General features: G+C 37.5%; 1 protein-coding gene across 5 annotated transcripts in view; it reads left to right on the plus strand.

Annotated features, from left to right (window-relative positions):
• The window catches only part of MetRS-m (Methionyl-tRNA synthetase, mitochondrial), a 392,083-nt gene that overhangs the window by 272,809 nt on the left and 101,883 nt on the right, over positions 1-17,391 (plus strand). For 4 of the 5 annotated variants that reach the window (XM_090412031.1, XM_090412028.1, XM_090412030.1 and 1 more), the window contains exon 13: positions 985-1,603. The exons of the other annotated variant lie outside the window; for it this stretch is intronic. In XM_090412031.1, the coding sequence (XP_090268157.1) occupies positions 985-1,355 (371 nt within the window). In that variant the 3' untranslated portion in view covers positions 1,356-1,603. Of the gene's footprint in view, positions 1-984; positions 1,604-17,391 lie in introns of those variants that run through there. 5 annotated transcript variants of the gene reach the window in all.

Genomic DNA, 17,391 nt, shown 5'->3' on the forward strand with positions numbered 1-17,391 from the left:
ACTGCTAATATATTTCCCCTGCAATATGTTCTGCCATGGGACTGCTGCAAGCTCACTCCAAGGCTTGTTATAATTGCCTAACCTGTAGTTTCATATAAACCCCTTCTTAAGAGAGAAATCCACAAATTTTGCAACTTCCCAAGATCTATGTTGTTTCATGCAATTAAAAGTGCTTTAGAAAACCAGAATATAAGATATAACAATATTGAAGTCTTGACAAATAATAGACTTATTTGAAGGAAAGTTATTGATAAGAAGTTAGTAATTATGTCATCTTATCATGTATAAGATGACATAATTACTCGCATCCTCTATCAGGAATTTGAGGATGTTGATATTTACATATTCCTGTTCTATTTGCTTTAAAGCAAATGGAATACTTGTGATATAAATTAAAGATGCCAAGAAATTATATTCTTGGCTCCATCCTTTATCCAAGTATAAGCAAACAAAGTTTGCGCATGAAGTAACTTCATGACAGGGCAACTCGTATATTGAGGCTAATGACTTCACATCAATTGCATTAGTATCCCATAATGCAATGCATATATCAGACATGTTTAATGCTATGCATTATGGGAAGGGCCATGACCCAGACTGGTTTCGATCTTTATTGAGGTCTCATCAGTGGGAGCCAGACCCAGAAGCGATACCAAGGTTAATGGAAAAAAACTATAAACAGCATACTGGTGAATTTTAACATGAAGAACCATTCAGTGAGGTTATCAGTTTATTTCTTGCATCAGACTATCCACTCTTCAAACAGGGAATTGCAAATTTGATCATGAGATAAGACTGTCATAACTAATAATGGTAAGTTTATTGTTGAATAAACACCATTGTCATAATTATAGTGACTTGCAACAAAGGTTTTATTTATTGAGTGTGTTTTTACAAATAAATAATTTCTTGACAACTCATTTTTGCAAAGTTAATGTATTTTATTTTTATTAATTAACATTCTAAATGTTTTTAATTTACTAGGTCCCGTAAAGGCATACTTTCTGGATGGTAATTTTCGCTATGGAATAGACATGATCATGAGTGCTTTGAGAAGTGCAAATGGCTTTGTTCAAGAGCAGAAGCCTTGGGAATTAGTTAACAATGCTGGCAGTGAAAAAGAGTTAAGTAATGTCTTACATATTGCCCTGGAGACTTTAAGGGTGTGTGGTATATTGCTTCAACCTGTGATACCAAGAATTTCACACCAACTCTTAACAAAGTTGGGAATAACAACAAGTGAACGTTCCTGGAAGTGCTTGGAACCATTTAAATTTTATGATAGTTGCCTAGGTCCACAAAGCAAGTCCCTAGGACCTGAAAAGAGTTTTCTGTTTAAGAGGTTAAAGTTATAAATATAGTTTTAAAAATTTTGCTTTAGGATAAAAGAAAAGATCAAATTAACATAAGCTACAGCCAGATAGATGAATTAATAGTTTCACTTTTGAGTCTTCAGAAGGAATTTTTAAAAATAACTGATCATGTACAGAACTCATTAACCTCCAGCATGAATTCCCTTATTTAAACTGCAGTAGCTGGATAATTTTACCTTTTATTTTAAAAATGGAAAATGAAGATCCTTCTCAGGCTATGATACTTTATACTTTCACAGTCAATAAATTTCTTTATCCTGTGTTTCTTCATTTTTTGAGATTGCCGTATTATTTTCTTAATGTAAATAACAAAACCACTATGGACATTTATAAAAATCTCTCTTTCTCTCTTTTTTTTTTTTTTTTTTTTTTAATTTTTATTTTTTTTTAACAGATTGAAGAAATTTTTTCAACATTGAATATTTGAATCTGAGATGTGGGTTAGAAATATAGTTTTCTTGTAGACCAGAGATCACATATATTATGATAGTAGTGAGAAAAATTAATGGAGTTAACAATTCAGAAAGTAAAACAAATTGTGATTATTAATATTTCAGAATGTGAAAGCAGAGCTAATCCAAGATGGTATCACTTATAAAAAATAAGATGAAAAATTAGCAAAAGTATTGTTTAAAACAAAAATGGCAGGATGCACGCCGAGAGTGCTATATAAAGATAAAGATTAAATAGGTTGATGTGTTTAGGAGAGGTTTAGAAAATCAAAATAAAGATTATCAGATTAGAGACCAGCAAATAAACTACTCTGGAAGAAAATTATTACACCCCCTTCAGGGTTTATTCCAGAAATGATGATGAGCTATGGTAATTATATTTTTTATTTAAAAAAAAATCTTGAATGTTTGTTGCTAATACATAGTAGACTTGATGTAACCCGTATAATAAATTTAGTTTAATCCTTTATCCAAGTGTAAGCAAACATAGTTTGCACCTGAAGTATCTTCAGGACTGAGGCAACTCGTGGTAAAGGTGGACTAAGCTCTCATCACTTGTCTTAGGATCTCCCATAATGCAAAGCACATTTCCTTGCAGACATGTATAATGCTATGCATTAAGGGAAGGGCCACTAGACCAGTTTCGACCTTTATTGAGGTCTCGTCAGTGGGAGCAGACCCATAGGTGGTGATACTAAGGTGAAAGTAATGGCTTCTCCAAATAGCCTAATAAATTATATTTATTAGACTATTTATTATAGTCTAACCAAGTGGGGAAAAACTTCCAACATCTTTCTCTAAATCCAGAGTAATTTCATAATAAAGTGAGACACCTTTTGGCAACTTGTATAGGTAAATATGACTTCTCCATTACTTCCACCTTAGTATCACCACCTCTGGGTCTGGCTCCCACTGAGGAGACCTCAATAAAGGTCGAAACCGGTCTGGGTGGTGGCCCTTCCCTTAATGCATAGCATTATACATCTCCACAAGGAAATGTTCTTTGCATTATGGGAGATACTAAGACAAGTGATGAGAGCTTAGTCCACCTTTACCACGAGTTGCCTCAGTCCTGAAGATACATCAGGCGCAAGCTTTGTTTGCTTACACTTGGATAAAGGATTAAACTAAATTTATTATAGTCTAACCAAGTGGGGAAAAACTTTCAACATCTTTCTCTAAATCCAGAGTAATTTAATGATAAGGTGAGACACCTTTTGGCAACTCGTATAGGTAAATATGACTTCTCCATTACTTTCACCTTAGTATCACCACTTCTGGGTCTGACTCCCACTGACGAGACCAATAAAGGTCGAAACTAGTCTGGATAGTGGCCCTTCCCTTAATGCATAGCATTATACATCACACATCTCTGCAAGGAAATGTGCTTTAGTATTGTCCTAAGCTTATTTTAATAGCTTACAGTATGAATTAGCTCAGTTTAATTAATATCTTAAAACTTTACATGACAGAGATTCTTTTTAATACAGTTATTTCAAAAATTATTATTATTATTATTATTCAGGCCTCCTTGGAGTCAGAAGACTCATCGTGGAAGGTCCTTCCTAAGAAACACAGTCTATCAAGACTCAACGAGGGGAGGTCCCCCACTGAGAAACACAAAGTCTATCATTCCACTCCTTAAACTCATTGACCATTCTCGCTCTCACCACCCCATCAGACAATGCATGCCATGGTTCAACCACTCTCCATGCGAAGAAACCACTCCTCACCCTCTTGCAAACAGTTTCGTTTCGTAACTTCCAGGGATGGCCTCTTTCATCACTCCTTCCCACTGCTCAACCAAGCAAAAGAACTCCCCAGTGTCAACCCTGTAACCACCTCTCAACAGTTTAAAAGTCTCAATCATATCACCTCTCCTCCTTCTATCCACCAAGCTCTGCACATTCCCTCAGCCGATCCTCATAACTAACATGGTACAGTCCTGAACCCATTTTTGTTATCCTTCTTTGTACCCTTTCCACAGTTAATTTATCCCCTTCAAATCCTGGGGACCAAATCTGAGAACAATAGTGTAAGTGTGGTTTGATCAGAGGCTTATACAATGGAATGATAACCCTTTTATCTCTGCAGATCAGTGTTCTTCTCATTATTACAGCAATCCTCTGTGTTACCTTCACCACCTTTGCATTATGTCCCCTAAATTTCAGGTTTCTATCAATCATCAACCCCAGATCTCTTGTCTCCCCTACTTCCTCCAGTATAACTCCTCCCATAGAGTATGCAGCATCCCATCGATGTTTCCCAAACCTCAAGACCTTACATTTTGCTGCATTAAACTGAAACCCCAATTCATTTGCCCATCTATCTAGCTTATTCAAATCCTCTTGCAGGGCTACCCCATCTATTACTAATCATCTTTCCCAGCTTTGCATCATCTGCAAACAACTGAATATCCCCTTGCAGTTCACTGATAATGTCATTGATATAAAGGTTAAAAAATATAGGGTTAAACAATTCTGAGCCCTGTGGGAGCCACTTGAAACTGTCCCACCATACACAACTCTGATACCTATCGGGCAGCCAATCCTGAATCCAGTTGACCAATCTGATATCCAGACCCATGTGCTGCAACTTAAATATCAACTTATCATGTGGCACCCTGCCAAATGCTTTTGCTAAGTCTAAGAAAATGACAGTATATGTCTTTCCCTCATCTAATGCTCTTGTAAGTTTATTATAAAAGGCTAGCATATTGCTAAAACAAGAGTGCCCCTTCACAAATCCATGTTGACTCTCACGGATAACACCACCCTCATCTGCCCAATGCTGTATACGGTCCCTCACTAATTTCTCCAAGATCTTAACAACTACTGATGACATGCAAACTGGCCTATAATTAGACACTTCCAGTCTGCTACCACCCTTATGCAATGGCACTATCTTACCTTCCTTCCATTCGCTGGGCACTTTTCCTGCAGCCAAACTTTCATTGAAAAGCCAGGTCAAAGGCACTGTCAGTTCCCTAGAACATTCTTTCAAAACCCGTGGTGAAATAACATCCAGTTCCACAGCTTTACTGACATCCAGAGTACTCAGTATTTGAAACACACTCTCCTCCTGTACCTCTAAATCTCAAACCTGCCCTATCCCTCTAGTATTAAAACTGACTCCTCTAGGATGAAATACTCCAATAAAGTGTTCATTGGACAATTCCACTATGTCCTCTGCATCAGTCAGTCTATTCTCATTTTTATCCCGCAATATCATTCTTTCACAGTCATTTCTCTTCCTACTGGCCACATAGCTAAAAAATTCCCTAGGATTTTCTTTGGATCTTAGGGCCAATCTCCTCTCATATTCCAGTTTCGCCTTCCTTACCATACTAGTCACTCTTCTGGCCTGTGTCATATTCTTCATGCATCTTCTCTTCACCCGTCTCCTTATATCTCTTCCATAGCCTCTTTTTCGCATGCAATTCCTGTTTAATATTGTTTGTCATCCACTTTACTCCAAATTGTGTCCTCTTCTTCACTTGTGGTATACAACTTACCATTGCTGCTAACAAATATTCTTTCACAATTTCCCATGCACTAATGATATCCTGGCCTTCCAATTCCTCCCTCCATGAAACTTCCCCAAGTTGACGTCTTAGACTATTATAATCACCTGCCTCATAATTCCACATATGTTCCCGTCTCTTTGATACTCCTGCATGTCTATTCATTTTCCAAGTCAAAACCATATTTATCTTACAAAGAGTGGATCATGTGAGTGCATTGCGAAAAGTGAGTCTGGCTCCACCTTTGGTGCTACCTATTTTCTTGTTTTTGTGATTTTTATTATTTCACTCTCCTGTTAAATTATCGTTCATGGATAATTGATATAACTTCATCCTTCATTATGAACAGTAGATGAAAGAAAATGCAAATGGAGCTGTGTTGTGGCATAAATTTTAAACCCACTTTAAAGGAAAGCCATTTCTGTATAATTATTTGTAATGTGTAATGAGAATTAAAAATATATTACTTTTTTTTTCAACATAATATTTAGAGGGTTTTTTTAATTATTATTATTTAAACATCCCCTGTAACGGTATTTATACAGAGAAGACTGATACCTTGGGTGAGTAACCTTTTTTTCTGGCCAGTAGATTTAAGTTGTATTTGAAATACAACTGTGGGCTGGATGCTGTAATTGGTTGAGCCAGGCTCTACTTGAATTTGAGGAAACCTTTGAGTAGGTATTCTGTATACATGTCCATACCACTAACTGCTTTCTTTGGTTCATGTTATTACTGAAACTGGTAGCTTAATTCTTCTCTGATCTACACTTGTTTTCAAAGCCTCTTAATATTTGTTCTTACTTATGTGTGATAATTCAAGTCTGTGCACCATAAAGAATTGTGAGAAGTACTGGTGAGCTATAGCTGTTGATTTCAAGTTCTTTGGAGAGATGTACATTGTACCATATATTTGTAAGTTTGGTAATAGCAGACAATCCTAGATTTATTCTGTGTTTAATAATGTTAAATTTCTTCATAATTTAGCCTGTTTATGATTAATGTGCTTAAGTAATTGAATTTTTAATCTCTTTGGATTTTATTTAATCCCACTTTAAGTTATTTTCCATTTCTGCGTATTGTTATTGTTTTACTAAAATTTATCTGCAATGTGTAGTCCTTACTGTTTTTATGTAGGTTTTCAATCATATACCTTAAATTAAAAGCACCAAGAAATTCTTGTTTAATCCTTTATCCAAGCATAAGCAAATGAAGTTAGTACATGAAATTTCTTTGACTAGGCTATTTGTAATCCTAGTCTGGCCATAAATACTGTTACAACTTGAACGGCACATAAACGATTCATCTGTCAATAAATCATTTACAGCTTTCAGCACATACAAACCATGTGTATAATGTGCATATAGCAACACTCAATGTTTGAAATTTCCCCTTTTTGCTTTCACACACACACACACTTGAAGTCTGTGAGGCCATGTATTGATGATGGAATGCACAACATCCAACAGAAATGCTGCGACCTTCAGGCTGGTGATGCTAGAGTGTCATTTCTTGCAGATTTCTCTCTCAAGCTCTACTACAATTTGAAGTCCAACAGATTCAGGCAGGGACTTCGAGACAGCCAATAAGATGGTGATATGTGGTTGGGCACATTCACCTCCAACCACGGTTGTTTTGTTCTAGTCTTGTGTGCTGGGACTGAGTTCTGTTGGAAGGTCCACTGCCTATCATGAAACAAGGTTGTTCAGGGTATATACCACAGGTCTCAGCTTGATGTCTTGATACACTTTGATGGAGGTTTTGGCTCCTTTCTAGCAGAAATGCAACTTGGATAACCCCTTGATATGCCTCCTCCCATTGAACTATCACTGATGCAGGGTGATGAATTCTTTGAATCCTGGATGCTATGGCATGTGCTGTTTGACCATCTGGAGCATATACCTGATCAGTTATTTTCGACAGTTAAACAACTCTTCACCAGTAAAAATCTTCTAATCTGTGAAGAGGATGTCTCTGTTTGCATACTGCCAGAGAAGCACCTTTTGATTTTATCACTCTCTGCTGCATAAGTTTATAGGCGCTCACCTCCAGGTGAGCCTCTGTAACTCAGTCAGTACGGATAAAGCCCTTTGGTCGGAAAGACCTGGGTTCGATTCCCATCAGTGATGTGAAGAACCTTTATCTGATCTCTTTCAATGAAAGGTGAGTTAACCGGTCTCATATGGAGGTAGGGTTTTTTTCACCTTGAAACCCTGGTTTTTCATCCCCCCTAGAACAGGCAAACTGGCCCTGTGAACACACACACACACGGATTACAGTCAGGAATACTTATGACGGTCTCTCCAGCCATAGGGCTGATTTGTCAGCTATGTCAGTCCCAAGCCCAGATAAAAATAGGGGGAACTGAGATGGTGCCATACCATCCCGTAAAAGGGGCTCAAAGCCATTTAATCATCATATGAAATAAAAAACAAAACCTCCAGGTCATCAGTACACATGACATCGTTATCTGCAAAATGTTCATATTCTGCATTCTCACAGGATTACGGCAGAGGTGTTCCTTCACGACCCTCACGAGCTTTTGCTTCCTAATGCAGCTTGGTCGACCTCTTATTTGGCAGTCTGATACATCTTCTGTATCATTATACTGGTTAATAGTTTGATACACAAACATCCTGCTGATCTCGAGTGTTTTTATTGTGTTGAAAATAACAGGTGGCTGCATTCCCACTTGCAAAGTGCTATTACAGCTGCACATTTCTCATAATCTCCACACTACATGTTAACCCATACAGCTGGACAACTCTCTACTGATCAATACATGAATGTTGGCTGCACACAGTGCCACTAACAAAACTGGGCTTGATCAGTCCTGTTGACAGTGCAGGGAGTGTGTAGAAGTTGTAATAGTATTTTTGGCAAGAATGTGTATACAGGGTGATCAAAATTAAGTATCCCTGTTTAAGGCCTTGTGGAGTGCCACCCACTAATCCAAATGCTGTGAAACTTTACAGGAATACATTGTGTGTTATGCAGAAGCAATATCTAAAAAAAAAGTAGTTCCAAAATTATACCAGGGGCTGCTGTATGATGTACTGAATGTAGGTGTAATTTTAATGTGTGTAAGAAGGTTAGCAACACAAATATAAATAAGACATCTTTATTCACTTCCATCATGCATTCAATGTGCTGTCCTTCCTGGTATGCCACAAATTGCATCCTTTTACATAGTGTGTTCAAAACAGCTAGTCAGGACTAACGTGACACACATGCTGCATTATGCTGTATTTCAGTGCTACCACATTATCTGGATGATTGTGATAAACTCTCCTTTTGAGACATTCCCAGAGCCAGATCAGGTGAATGAGGTGGCCATGTGGTGGGAAATGCAAGGCTGATCACTGTGGCTTCTGTGAAATGTTCTCAAAGAACCTCGTGTACGGATTTACCAATGTGTTCAGAGATCCCATCCTGCATGAAAATGACTGAATCCATTCACAGGTGCTGCTGTAGCTGTGGCATAACAAAATTGTTCATCATGTCGTAATACCTCTTAGCAGTAACTGAGCAGGTCATAGGACCTAACTAGCAAATGTCCTCAAAGAAGAATGGTCCAATGATAAATGAAGCTGTTAACCGACACCAAACAGTAACTTTGGGTGAATGCAAAGGAATTTGTTGGATTGTATGCTAGTTTTGTATAGCCCAATTGTAGGTATTTACAGCTCCTTTTCAGGTGAAAGTGAGCATCATCTCCCTACAAAATCATCCACAGCTATTTAGCATCCAACTCCACTCAAGCAAGGAATGTTTAAGTAAATATCAGTCGATTTTCAAAGCCCTGTGAGTGCATCTCCTGTTTCAGGGTTATCTTGAATTGGGTGGAGATGCAGAATCTTCCATAGAATTTTCCAGACAATTGTGTAAGGCACATCCATGTGTCTTGATACAACATGTACACTGCAGAAACCAATGTTGTTATTTGTGGCCTGCTCCACAACAGCATTCACAACTTCATTCACTTGTGGCAAACTGATTGGTTTGCAACTTCTGCACGGTCTAACTCCCTGTGATCCATTTTTTCAAAATGACGAATGATTCGTCGCAGAGCACAAGGAGATATTGGACCTTGTCAACATTTGTTTAGCAATGAAATTCATGGAGTACAGCAACACTTTTGCAATTGTCTAGGTGGTACAGCTTCATGAGCAGAACATATTGGTGCAAGGTTAGTGCCATCCCTCTGGACAGTATTAACATCTAGAATGATGGGAAAAATTCCATGTTCATCTTTTTAACCGCCTTTGGTGCTTGCAATGCCCAGTGGTGGTGAATTTTGGAACTATTTTTTGCTCAGCTATCACTTATACATGACACAGTGTATTTCTGCAAAGTTTCACAGCATTTGGATTACTTCATGCAGTGGCGAATTCTCCATGCTTCTGCACAAGCTCATTAATTGAGAAAGAAGTAATATTTATTTGTTAATAAATGCATGCATTTATAAGCATTCCATTTAGGCTTTTATTTTTGTAGACAGAAGACATTTTAAGCTTGTGCAGCAATAATTGAGCTTTGCATTGTGTATCGAAGGCCAACGCTAGTCAAGCTACCTTGGCTTGCTCGGTTGTGGGAGCATCCAGGTCCTTGCTTCAGCACTGTGATTTCATGCGAGTGCATAGCCATTTCTGCTCCCTCCACGTCATCTCACCCTGTTGCTTAAACATGGGCCATACGCAGTCAAAGTAGCTCTAGCCAGTGAGCTTCAGCCAGCCTTTACAAGTGTGCATGTTGCTTGGGAAAATTAAGTTACAACTCTTTTTATGACGATGTTATTGACCAGTTCATAAAGAAGAAGAACTGTAGTGTAGAATTTGTATTCAATTGAAAAATATAGAATATCATTTCTAAAATAAATGTTGTATTTGTATGATTAAATGTACATAAATTTCTAAATACAGGTAACCCTTGTATAATGCAGTACTTATACAACTCAGTTTCGATATAATGCGGTCTAAAATTCTAGTAACTCTTGTTGAATGCAGTACTTATACAACACGGTTCTGATTGTAGTAACCCTTTATCTTTTCATATGTTTTTCACCGCTCGACTTAAAAATCAAATTTTATCTTCGTTAAATTTGTGTCTGCCTGTATCCTGCATGTAATTATAAATAGCGAATTTATATTATGGGAAATACCCTTAAGCATGCATGTACCTCAATTGTTTACAGTATAAAACGTTTATTGTTGAAAATTGTCCTCGTTTCTGCCAGGAAAGTGCAATAAAAATCATAAGTGTTTTCATCTCCAGCTGAGCACTTTATTTTCTGGTGAGTTGCAGAATATGTAATGCTTGCTTTTTTATGTAAAAAATTATTTTTATAGTAATGGCTACAAACTGCAATGAAAGGGAAAAACCAACATTGAAAACAAAATGAATTTCTCTCGAAGAAAAATATTCAAAATCTTGGATCGGTTGAAAAATGGAGAAAAACCAGGAGTTTTTGCAGGGACTTTGAATTTAAATGAATCAACAATTCGAACAATCAAACAAAATGAGCATAAAATCCGAGAAAGTGTTTATTGCTGGGTCAATGATAAGTACAAAGTGCGTTGCTTGTATACGTGATATTCTAATGGAAAAATGGAGAACTCTCTAATGATTTCGATAACCGATTGCACCTCAAAAGAAAATTCCTATGGATGGAAATCTTATTAAACAAAAAACTCTCAGTTTATAAACTTTTATAGTGCAGACCAGGTGTTCAATGCGGAAATGTGGGTTATATTGGATAAAAGTGCAAAAACGCACCTATATTTCGAAAAATGAAAGATCAGCTCCTGGATTCAAAGTTTCCAAAGATAGAATTACTCTACTGTTTTGTAGTAATACATCAGGTGATTACATGACAAAACCAGTGTTTATTAACCAATCCTCAAATCCTCGTGCTATGAAAGATTAAAATATGCACTATTTTATATTGCCTAAAACATTTATGCATTATTTGCCTACTGGTTTGCCATTCCATGGCAAACCAGTAGGCAAATATTTAGAGGTACTTCATCCTCTGGGATGAGAACTTCATCCTCTGGGGACACTCGTTTTCTTGTGAATAGCACTGCAGTGGTCTTGTCTGTGTTAACATCAATTCACCATTTCTCGAACCATTGTTCTAGTTCAGAGACTGGTTTTTGGATACCAATCTAGGTTGCAAGGAGCAGACCATTATTGCAATATCATCTGCATATAGGACCATTGTGGTAGGATGCTCAACTATATAGATAGTAAAGGTTATAGCAGGGAAACCAGGAGGATGCCTGCCATGATGTTCTGTTCAGATGATCTAATTCCCTATAGCTTCATGGAATGTGTGATTGTTGAAGTACAATTTGCTAAGTTTGACCAGTCCTAGTGGGATTTTGGCTTGCAAGAGTTTGAAAAGAAGCTCATTGTGCCTTATTTTGTCAAATGTTTTGGCATTGTCCAGGAAGATTGCATAAAGGATGAATTTAAATAATTTCTGAGTTTATACAATTGCTAACCAAGATAAACTTAATTAGTTTAATTGGACCACCTAACAATAATAATTATTATTAATATTTATACCAAATAAAGTTAAATACAGTCATCCCTCGACTTATGTCCATTTGAGTTACATCTGCTTGAAGATACGTTTGTGATCCCATAAGGGAATAAATAACATTTTCGACTATACTTTCGAACAAGATGCAACTGCACGTAAAGTAGAAAGGTTTCTATTTAGCAACAATACATCATGCGCAGTGGTAACAGTGCATTCAGCAGCAACCTCTCTCGGCAATTGGCACGTGTCTTCAACAGTTCCTTTGTTGATTTTGGGTTTGAGAAATAGGGTATTTGTATATTTATCATTAAGTATTTCACAATATTTTGTGAAATGAAGTTGCAAGTTATAAAGCAACATGAAGCTGGTAAACCTCTCAATGTGATCACACATGACTTCGGATGGTCTCATTCTACAGTGATGACCATTTTGAAAAACAAAGGATAAAATTGTAGAGGCTGTGAGGATCTGCTTCCATTAAATCGATGATAGTGACAAAGCAACGACAAGGTCCTATTGGTGATATGGAAAAGCTACTTGTATCATGGATAGAGGACCTGTGCATACCCCTTAGCACTATGACCATAACCGCTAAGGCACTAAGTCTCTTCAACATGTTGAAGGAGAAAGAGGGCCACGATTACGACTATTACGAATTCAACACTACTTCCGGTTGGTTCATGAGATTCAAGTAGGTTTTGTGCTGCATAATGCGAAAATGTATGGTGAATCCCCACAAGTGCCAATGAGAAGGCTTCTAAGGAGTTTCTGGAGAAATTGGATAAAATTATTACGGAGGAAACTTATTTGCCACAGCAAATATTTAATATGGATGAGACTGCCTTGTTTTAGAAAAAAATGCTCGAGCGAACATTCATCCACTAAAAAGCTAAAAATCTATGCTTGGTATCAAAGCTCTTAAAGACCGTATTACGATTCTGTTAGGGTAATGTTGCTGGATATAAACGGAAACCATTTGTGATATGGCACAGTGAGAATCCACGAGCCTTCAAAAACATTAGGAAGCATACTCATCCAGTTCGTTATCGGAGCAATAAGAAGTCATGGATGACTCAAAAATTATAGAAAGTTTTTTACCTTCGGTATGCTATATGTTAAAGATACCAAGCAATTTTATACACTTGGTTTTTATTCCTTTTTCCCAAGTAAGTCAAGTTTGCACCTGATCATAGTTCAGGTCTGAGGCAACTCATGGTAAAGGTGGAGTAAGCTCTGATCACTTTCCTTAGTATTTCCCCTAATGCAAAGCACATCCCCTTGCAGAGATGTATGATGCTATGCATTACCCAGATTGTTTTCCCTGTTTAAGTGCTGGGTAACCTCTCCAAAAACTCATGAGATCCCCTGGATTACCCAATAATGAGCAACCTGCAGGATCAAAAATTCAGAAACTGAGCGTTGTTTCCCTCAATAACAGGCTCACCCTGCCACTGAGTAGAACTCTGAGAACCAGTTGGCTCTACACCGTGGCAGGCTTCCCCACCACTGAGCAGAGCTGCTTATTTGCTCATTTGAGGGGTAACAGCAACAGCCATGCCTCAGTTAACTTCACAGGCTACAGCATTGCCATTCATTACCCCCCCCCCCCCCCCACACACACACTCAGGCCCTGGGTAACAGCTGAGCCTCAGTTAAAACTTCATGGGCTACAGCATCGCCATTCATCACCCAAGCCCACTGTTTTGATCTTTATTGAGGTCTTGTCAGTGGGAGCCAGACCCACTGCCAAGTGTTATGTACCTATCCTCTATATGCGTTGTATATTCTTTAACCTTTTACCTTTATATTTTATCTACTCTTGTTAGTTATGTATGCCCTACTCATTTATACAAATTTTCCTTTTCTTTAAACAAGCTAAATTTAGGCTGCTCTTAAGTTTAGTCACATGTAATTTAATTTATGATTAGGGCTTTGTCCAAGTATGGGATGCTGCCATTAAACATATCCTCTGAGCCAGTTCACCTGATAAATATTGACAAATTTATTTTTTAACTGCGCCAGCCAATACTGAGGATAGACGAGACTCTTATCCAAGGTGGCTCTCTCAGAGTAATACACAGTAATAAACTTCCAACAATAAAATAAACTAATTCCTGTTCTCTTTATCTTTGCATGCAGTCATGGCTCTAAGTATCAATTATACTCGTGGGTCCCTCCCGCTAGGTTCGATGGTAATTTTATGAGTGGCTATTTGAATTCATATAACAAGCTGGACTCAGGCCAATGCTATGAAAGATATTTATTAAATCAAGAAATTATACATGAGAAAATATAAATGCATGGTTAACTATATCGCGTTGCTAGCAAGATCTCAATTTCAATATTAACATTACAATACAAAAACAAATTACTTGGACCACTTCTATATATAATTTAACAAACTTCTAGCTTATGTAGCCTATCTTTTATCACTCACGTGGTCACTAGTTATATCTCACAACATATCACAATCATCTCTTATATAAACCCCTTCTAGGGAGACATTTCTTAAACAGGGACAGGTCAATGCCAAAATAGGGATAGTTCCTAAAGTTCTTTACAATATGTCCATTACACAAAATATCTTATAGAATTCACACACACAAATCTTCAACTGGAAATCAGAATATGACAATCTACATTACTGTTCCTGGAATGACTTTCAGTTCTTTCTTCAGCCTTGTCTGGACATCAAGGCTCCTTTAAGGTCTACAATTCTCCGGGTCACACACGATAGCTGCACGGCCAGATTCTCTGAATTGGAAAGGCTATGTGCCGCTCAGGTCTTTCACCAGTATCGCATGCACACATCTGGATTACCGTTGCACGATATAGCATAGCTATCCTAATCTGAGGAAATACCTAGCCCTAACATGCACGCTACGGCAGACGACTCATAACTTCTATGGCCAGCCTAGAATCTTCTCCGCTGGCAAAGCCCGAGAGCCAATGTCCACGAGGTCAGGAAACAGGAACCAAAAAAAGCTTTGTGTGTGTGTGGGGGGGGGGGGGGGAATTGGCATTTATATTGTCTGCTTCGATCTCGGAAATTCACACAATTTGCCACGTTTATCGTGCTACGTGCACTTCTCCACGTGCGTGTGATGTGTTTTCCTAGAAAGCGTTCTAGCTTCCTTTTCATATAACTTCACTTTCTCTCCGGCCATACGTTATTCTGGACGGCTAAAGTGTGACCCTTGGACCTTAGCTTATACACTTTGCTTTCTTATACTATATGAAATGGGATACTTTAAATAAATTAATACCTTAAATAAATTTACTATTAGACTTCCTACAAAACAGGTTAAGTCTCACATATTTTTCATATTAATTATTTCTTCACTTCTATTTTTCTGTTATTTATATATATATATGCACGCCGTTCATTGTCAAAACGCAACATTCTCTACGTACAATCAAAGATAGTTGTTCCTGAATAAATTAATGTTTTGTCCCACTTATAATTTGATTATGCAGGATACAACACAACACAAGGTTGAAGTAATCCAGAGCTTACAAATTTTACCTAAACAAGTTGCCACGAGGTGCTTTGACCTTATTAAATAAAAATCTCAGGATAAGAGAAAGATGCAGAAAGTTTTTTGCCTTGGGTATACTATATGTTACCAAGATACCAAGCAATTTTATAAACTTGGTTTTTAATCCTTTTTCCCAAGTAAGCAAACAGACAAGTAAGTCAAATTTGCACCTGAACATAGTTTAGGTCTGAGGCAACTAATGGTAAAGGTGGAGTAAGCTCTGATCCTTAGTATTTCCCCTAATGCAAAGCACACCCCCCTTGCAGAGATGTATGATGCTATTCATTAAAGGCAAGGGCCACTACCCAGACCGGTTTCGACCTTTATTGAGGTCTCGTCAGTGGGAGCCAGACCCAAAAATGCCAAGGCTGAAGTATTTCAGGGCTTATAAATTTTACCTAAACAAGTTGCCACAAGGTGCTTTGACCTTATTACATAAAAATATCAGGATGAGACCAAAGGTAAAAATCTTTCTACATCTTTCTCTCATCCTGAGATTTTTATTTAATAAGGTCAAAGCACCTTGTGGCAATTTGTTTAGTTAAAATTTATAAGCTCTGCATTACTTCAACCTTGACATTTTTTGGGACTGGCTCACACTGACGAGACCTCAATAAAGGTCAAAACTGGTCTGGGTAGTGGCCCTTGCCTTTAATGCATAGCATCATACATTTCTGCAAGGGGATGTGCTTTGCATTAGGGGAAATACTAAGGAATGTGATCAGAGCTTACTTCACCTTTACCACTTGCCTCAGACCTGAACCATGTTCAGGTGCAAACTTGACTTACTTGTCTGTTTACTTACTTGGGAAAAAGGATTAAAAACCAAGTTTATAAAAAATTGCTTGGTATCTAACAGACTCGAAAATTGTTAGAGAATGCCTTAATCAACTGTTATGCGAGTGAAATGGAAAGCTATTGTGTGAAAGAAAATATAGAATTTAAAATTTTATTAATTCTAGATAATGCTCCAGGTCATCCACCTTACATCGGTGATCTTCACCCCAAGATCAAGGTTATGTTTCTCTCTCCAAACACTACTTCATTGATCCATCTGATGGATCAGGGAGTTCTTGCAGTGTTTAAGGCTTATTATCTATGGAAAACTTTTTCACAAGCCATTTCTGCCACTGAAAGAAATTTTCAGATTCATGCAATTCCAAAAAGCATTTAATATTTATCATGCTATTAAAAATATTGCTGTGGCTTGGGACGAAGTGACCTCTCAACGTATGAGTGGTATATGGAAAAAGACATTAAAAAGGTTTGTGCACGATTTTGGAAGTTTTGAAAAAAAATGAAGACCTTTGTAAATTGAGTGAAGAAATAGTGGGCCTAGCAAACAATCTGAATATTGAAGTGAATGATGATGACATAATTCAACTCATAGAAATTGCCCCTGAAGAATTGGTTGAACTGGAGGAATAGTGCATTGCAGAAGAGGAAGAATGAGAAAAAGAAGAGGTAGTTAAACAGTTCACAGTGAAGGATCTTGCAGAAACATTCTCTGCAGTTAACGACGTTCTCAGAATGGCTGAAGACATGAATCCCAATGTTGAATGCTACTTATTAGGTAAAAAGGAAAGTACATGATATGTTTGCTTGCTGTAAACAAATTTATGATGAAAAGAAGAAGAGGAATAAGCAAAACACATTGGACATTTTCATCAAAAAAACAAAGGTTACACCAGAAGAACCACAGCCTGGTCCTTCCAATATGAAGGTGAGATTCTGGAGGAAGATTTGGGTGATTATTCTCCTGTTTTATAGTGGTAGTAATGCACAGTACAATTTTATAAGGTTTAAAAATTAAAATGACAGTATACTTATTGCAGTTAAGTCCCTAACCCCTACAACTCGGTTGATTTAATGAGTCGACTTACGGCCTGCCGGATGGAACGGAACTACGACGTTAGTTGAGGATGACTGTATTGTGTTATGTGCCCTACTTAAATTA

This window comes from Typopeltis vanoorti, chromosome 22 (assembly GCF_054136105.1).
Source record: "Typopeltis vanoorti isolate ZY-2024b chromosome 22, IOZ_Tvanoo_1.0, whole genome shotgun sequence".
Lineage (NCBI taxonomy): Eukaryota > Metazoa > Arthropoda > Arachnida > Uropygi > Thelyphonidae > Typopeltis > Typopeltis vanoorti.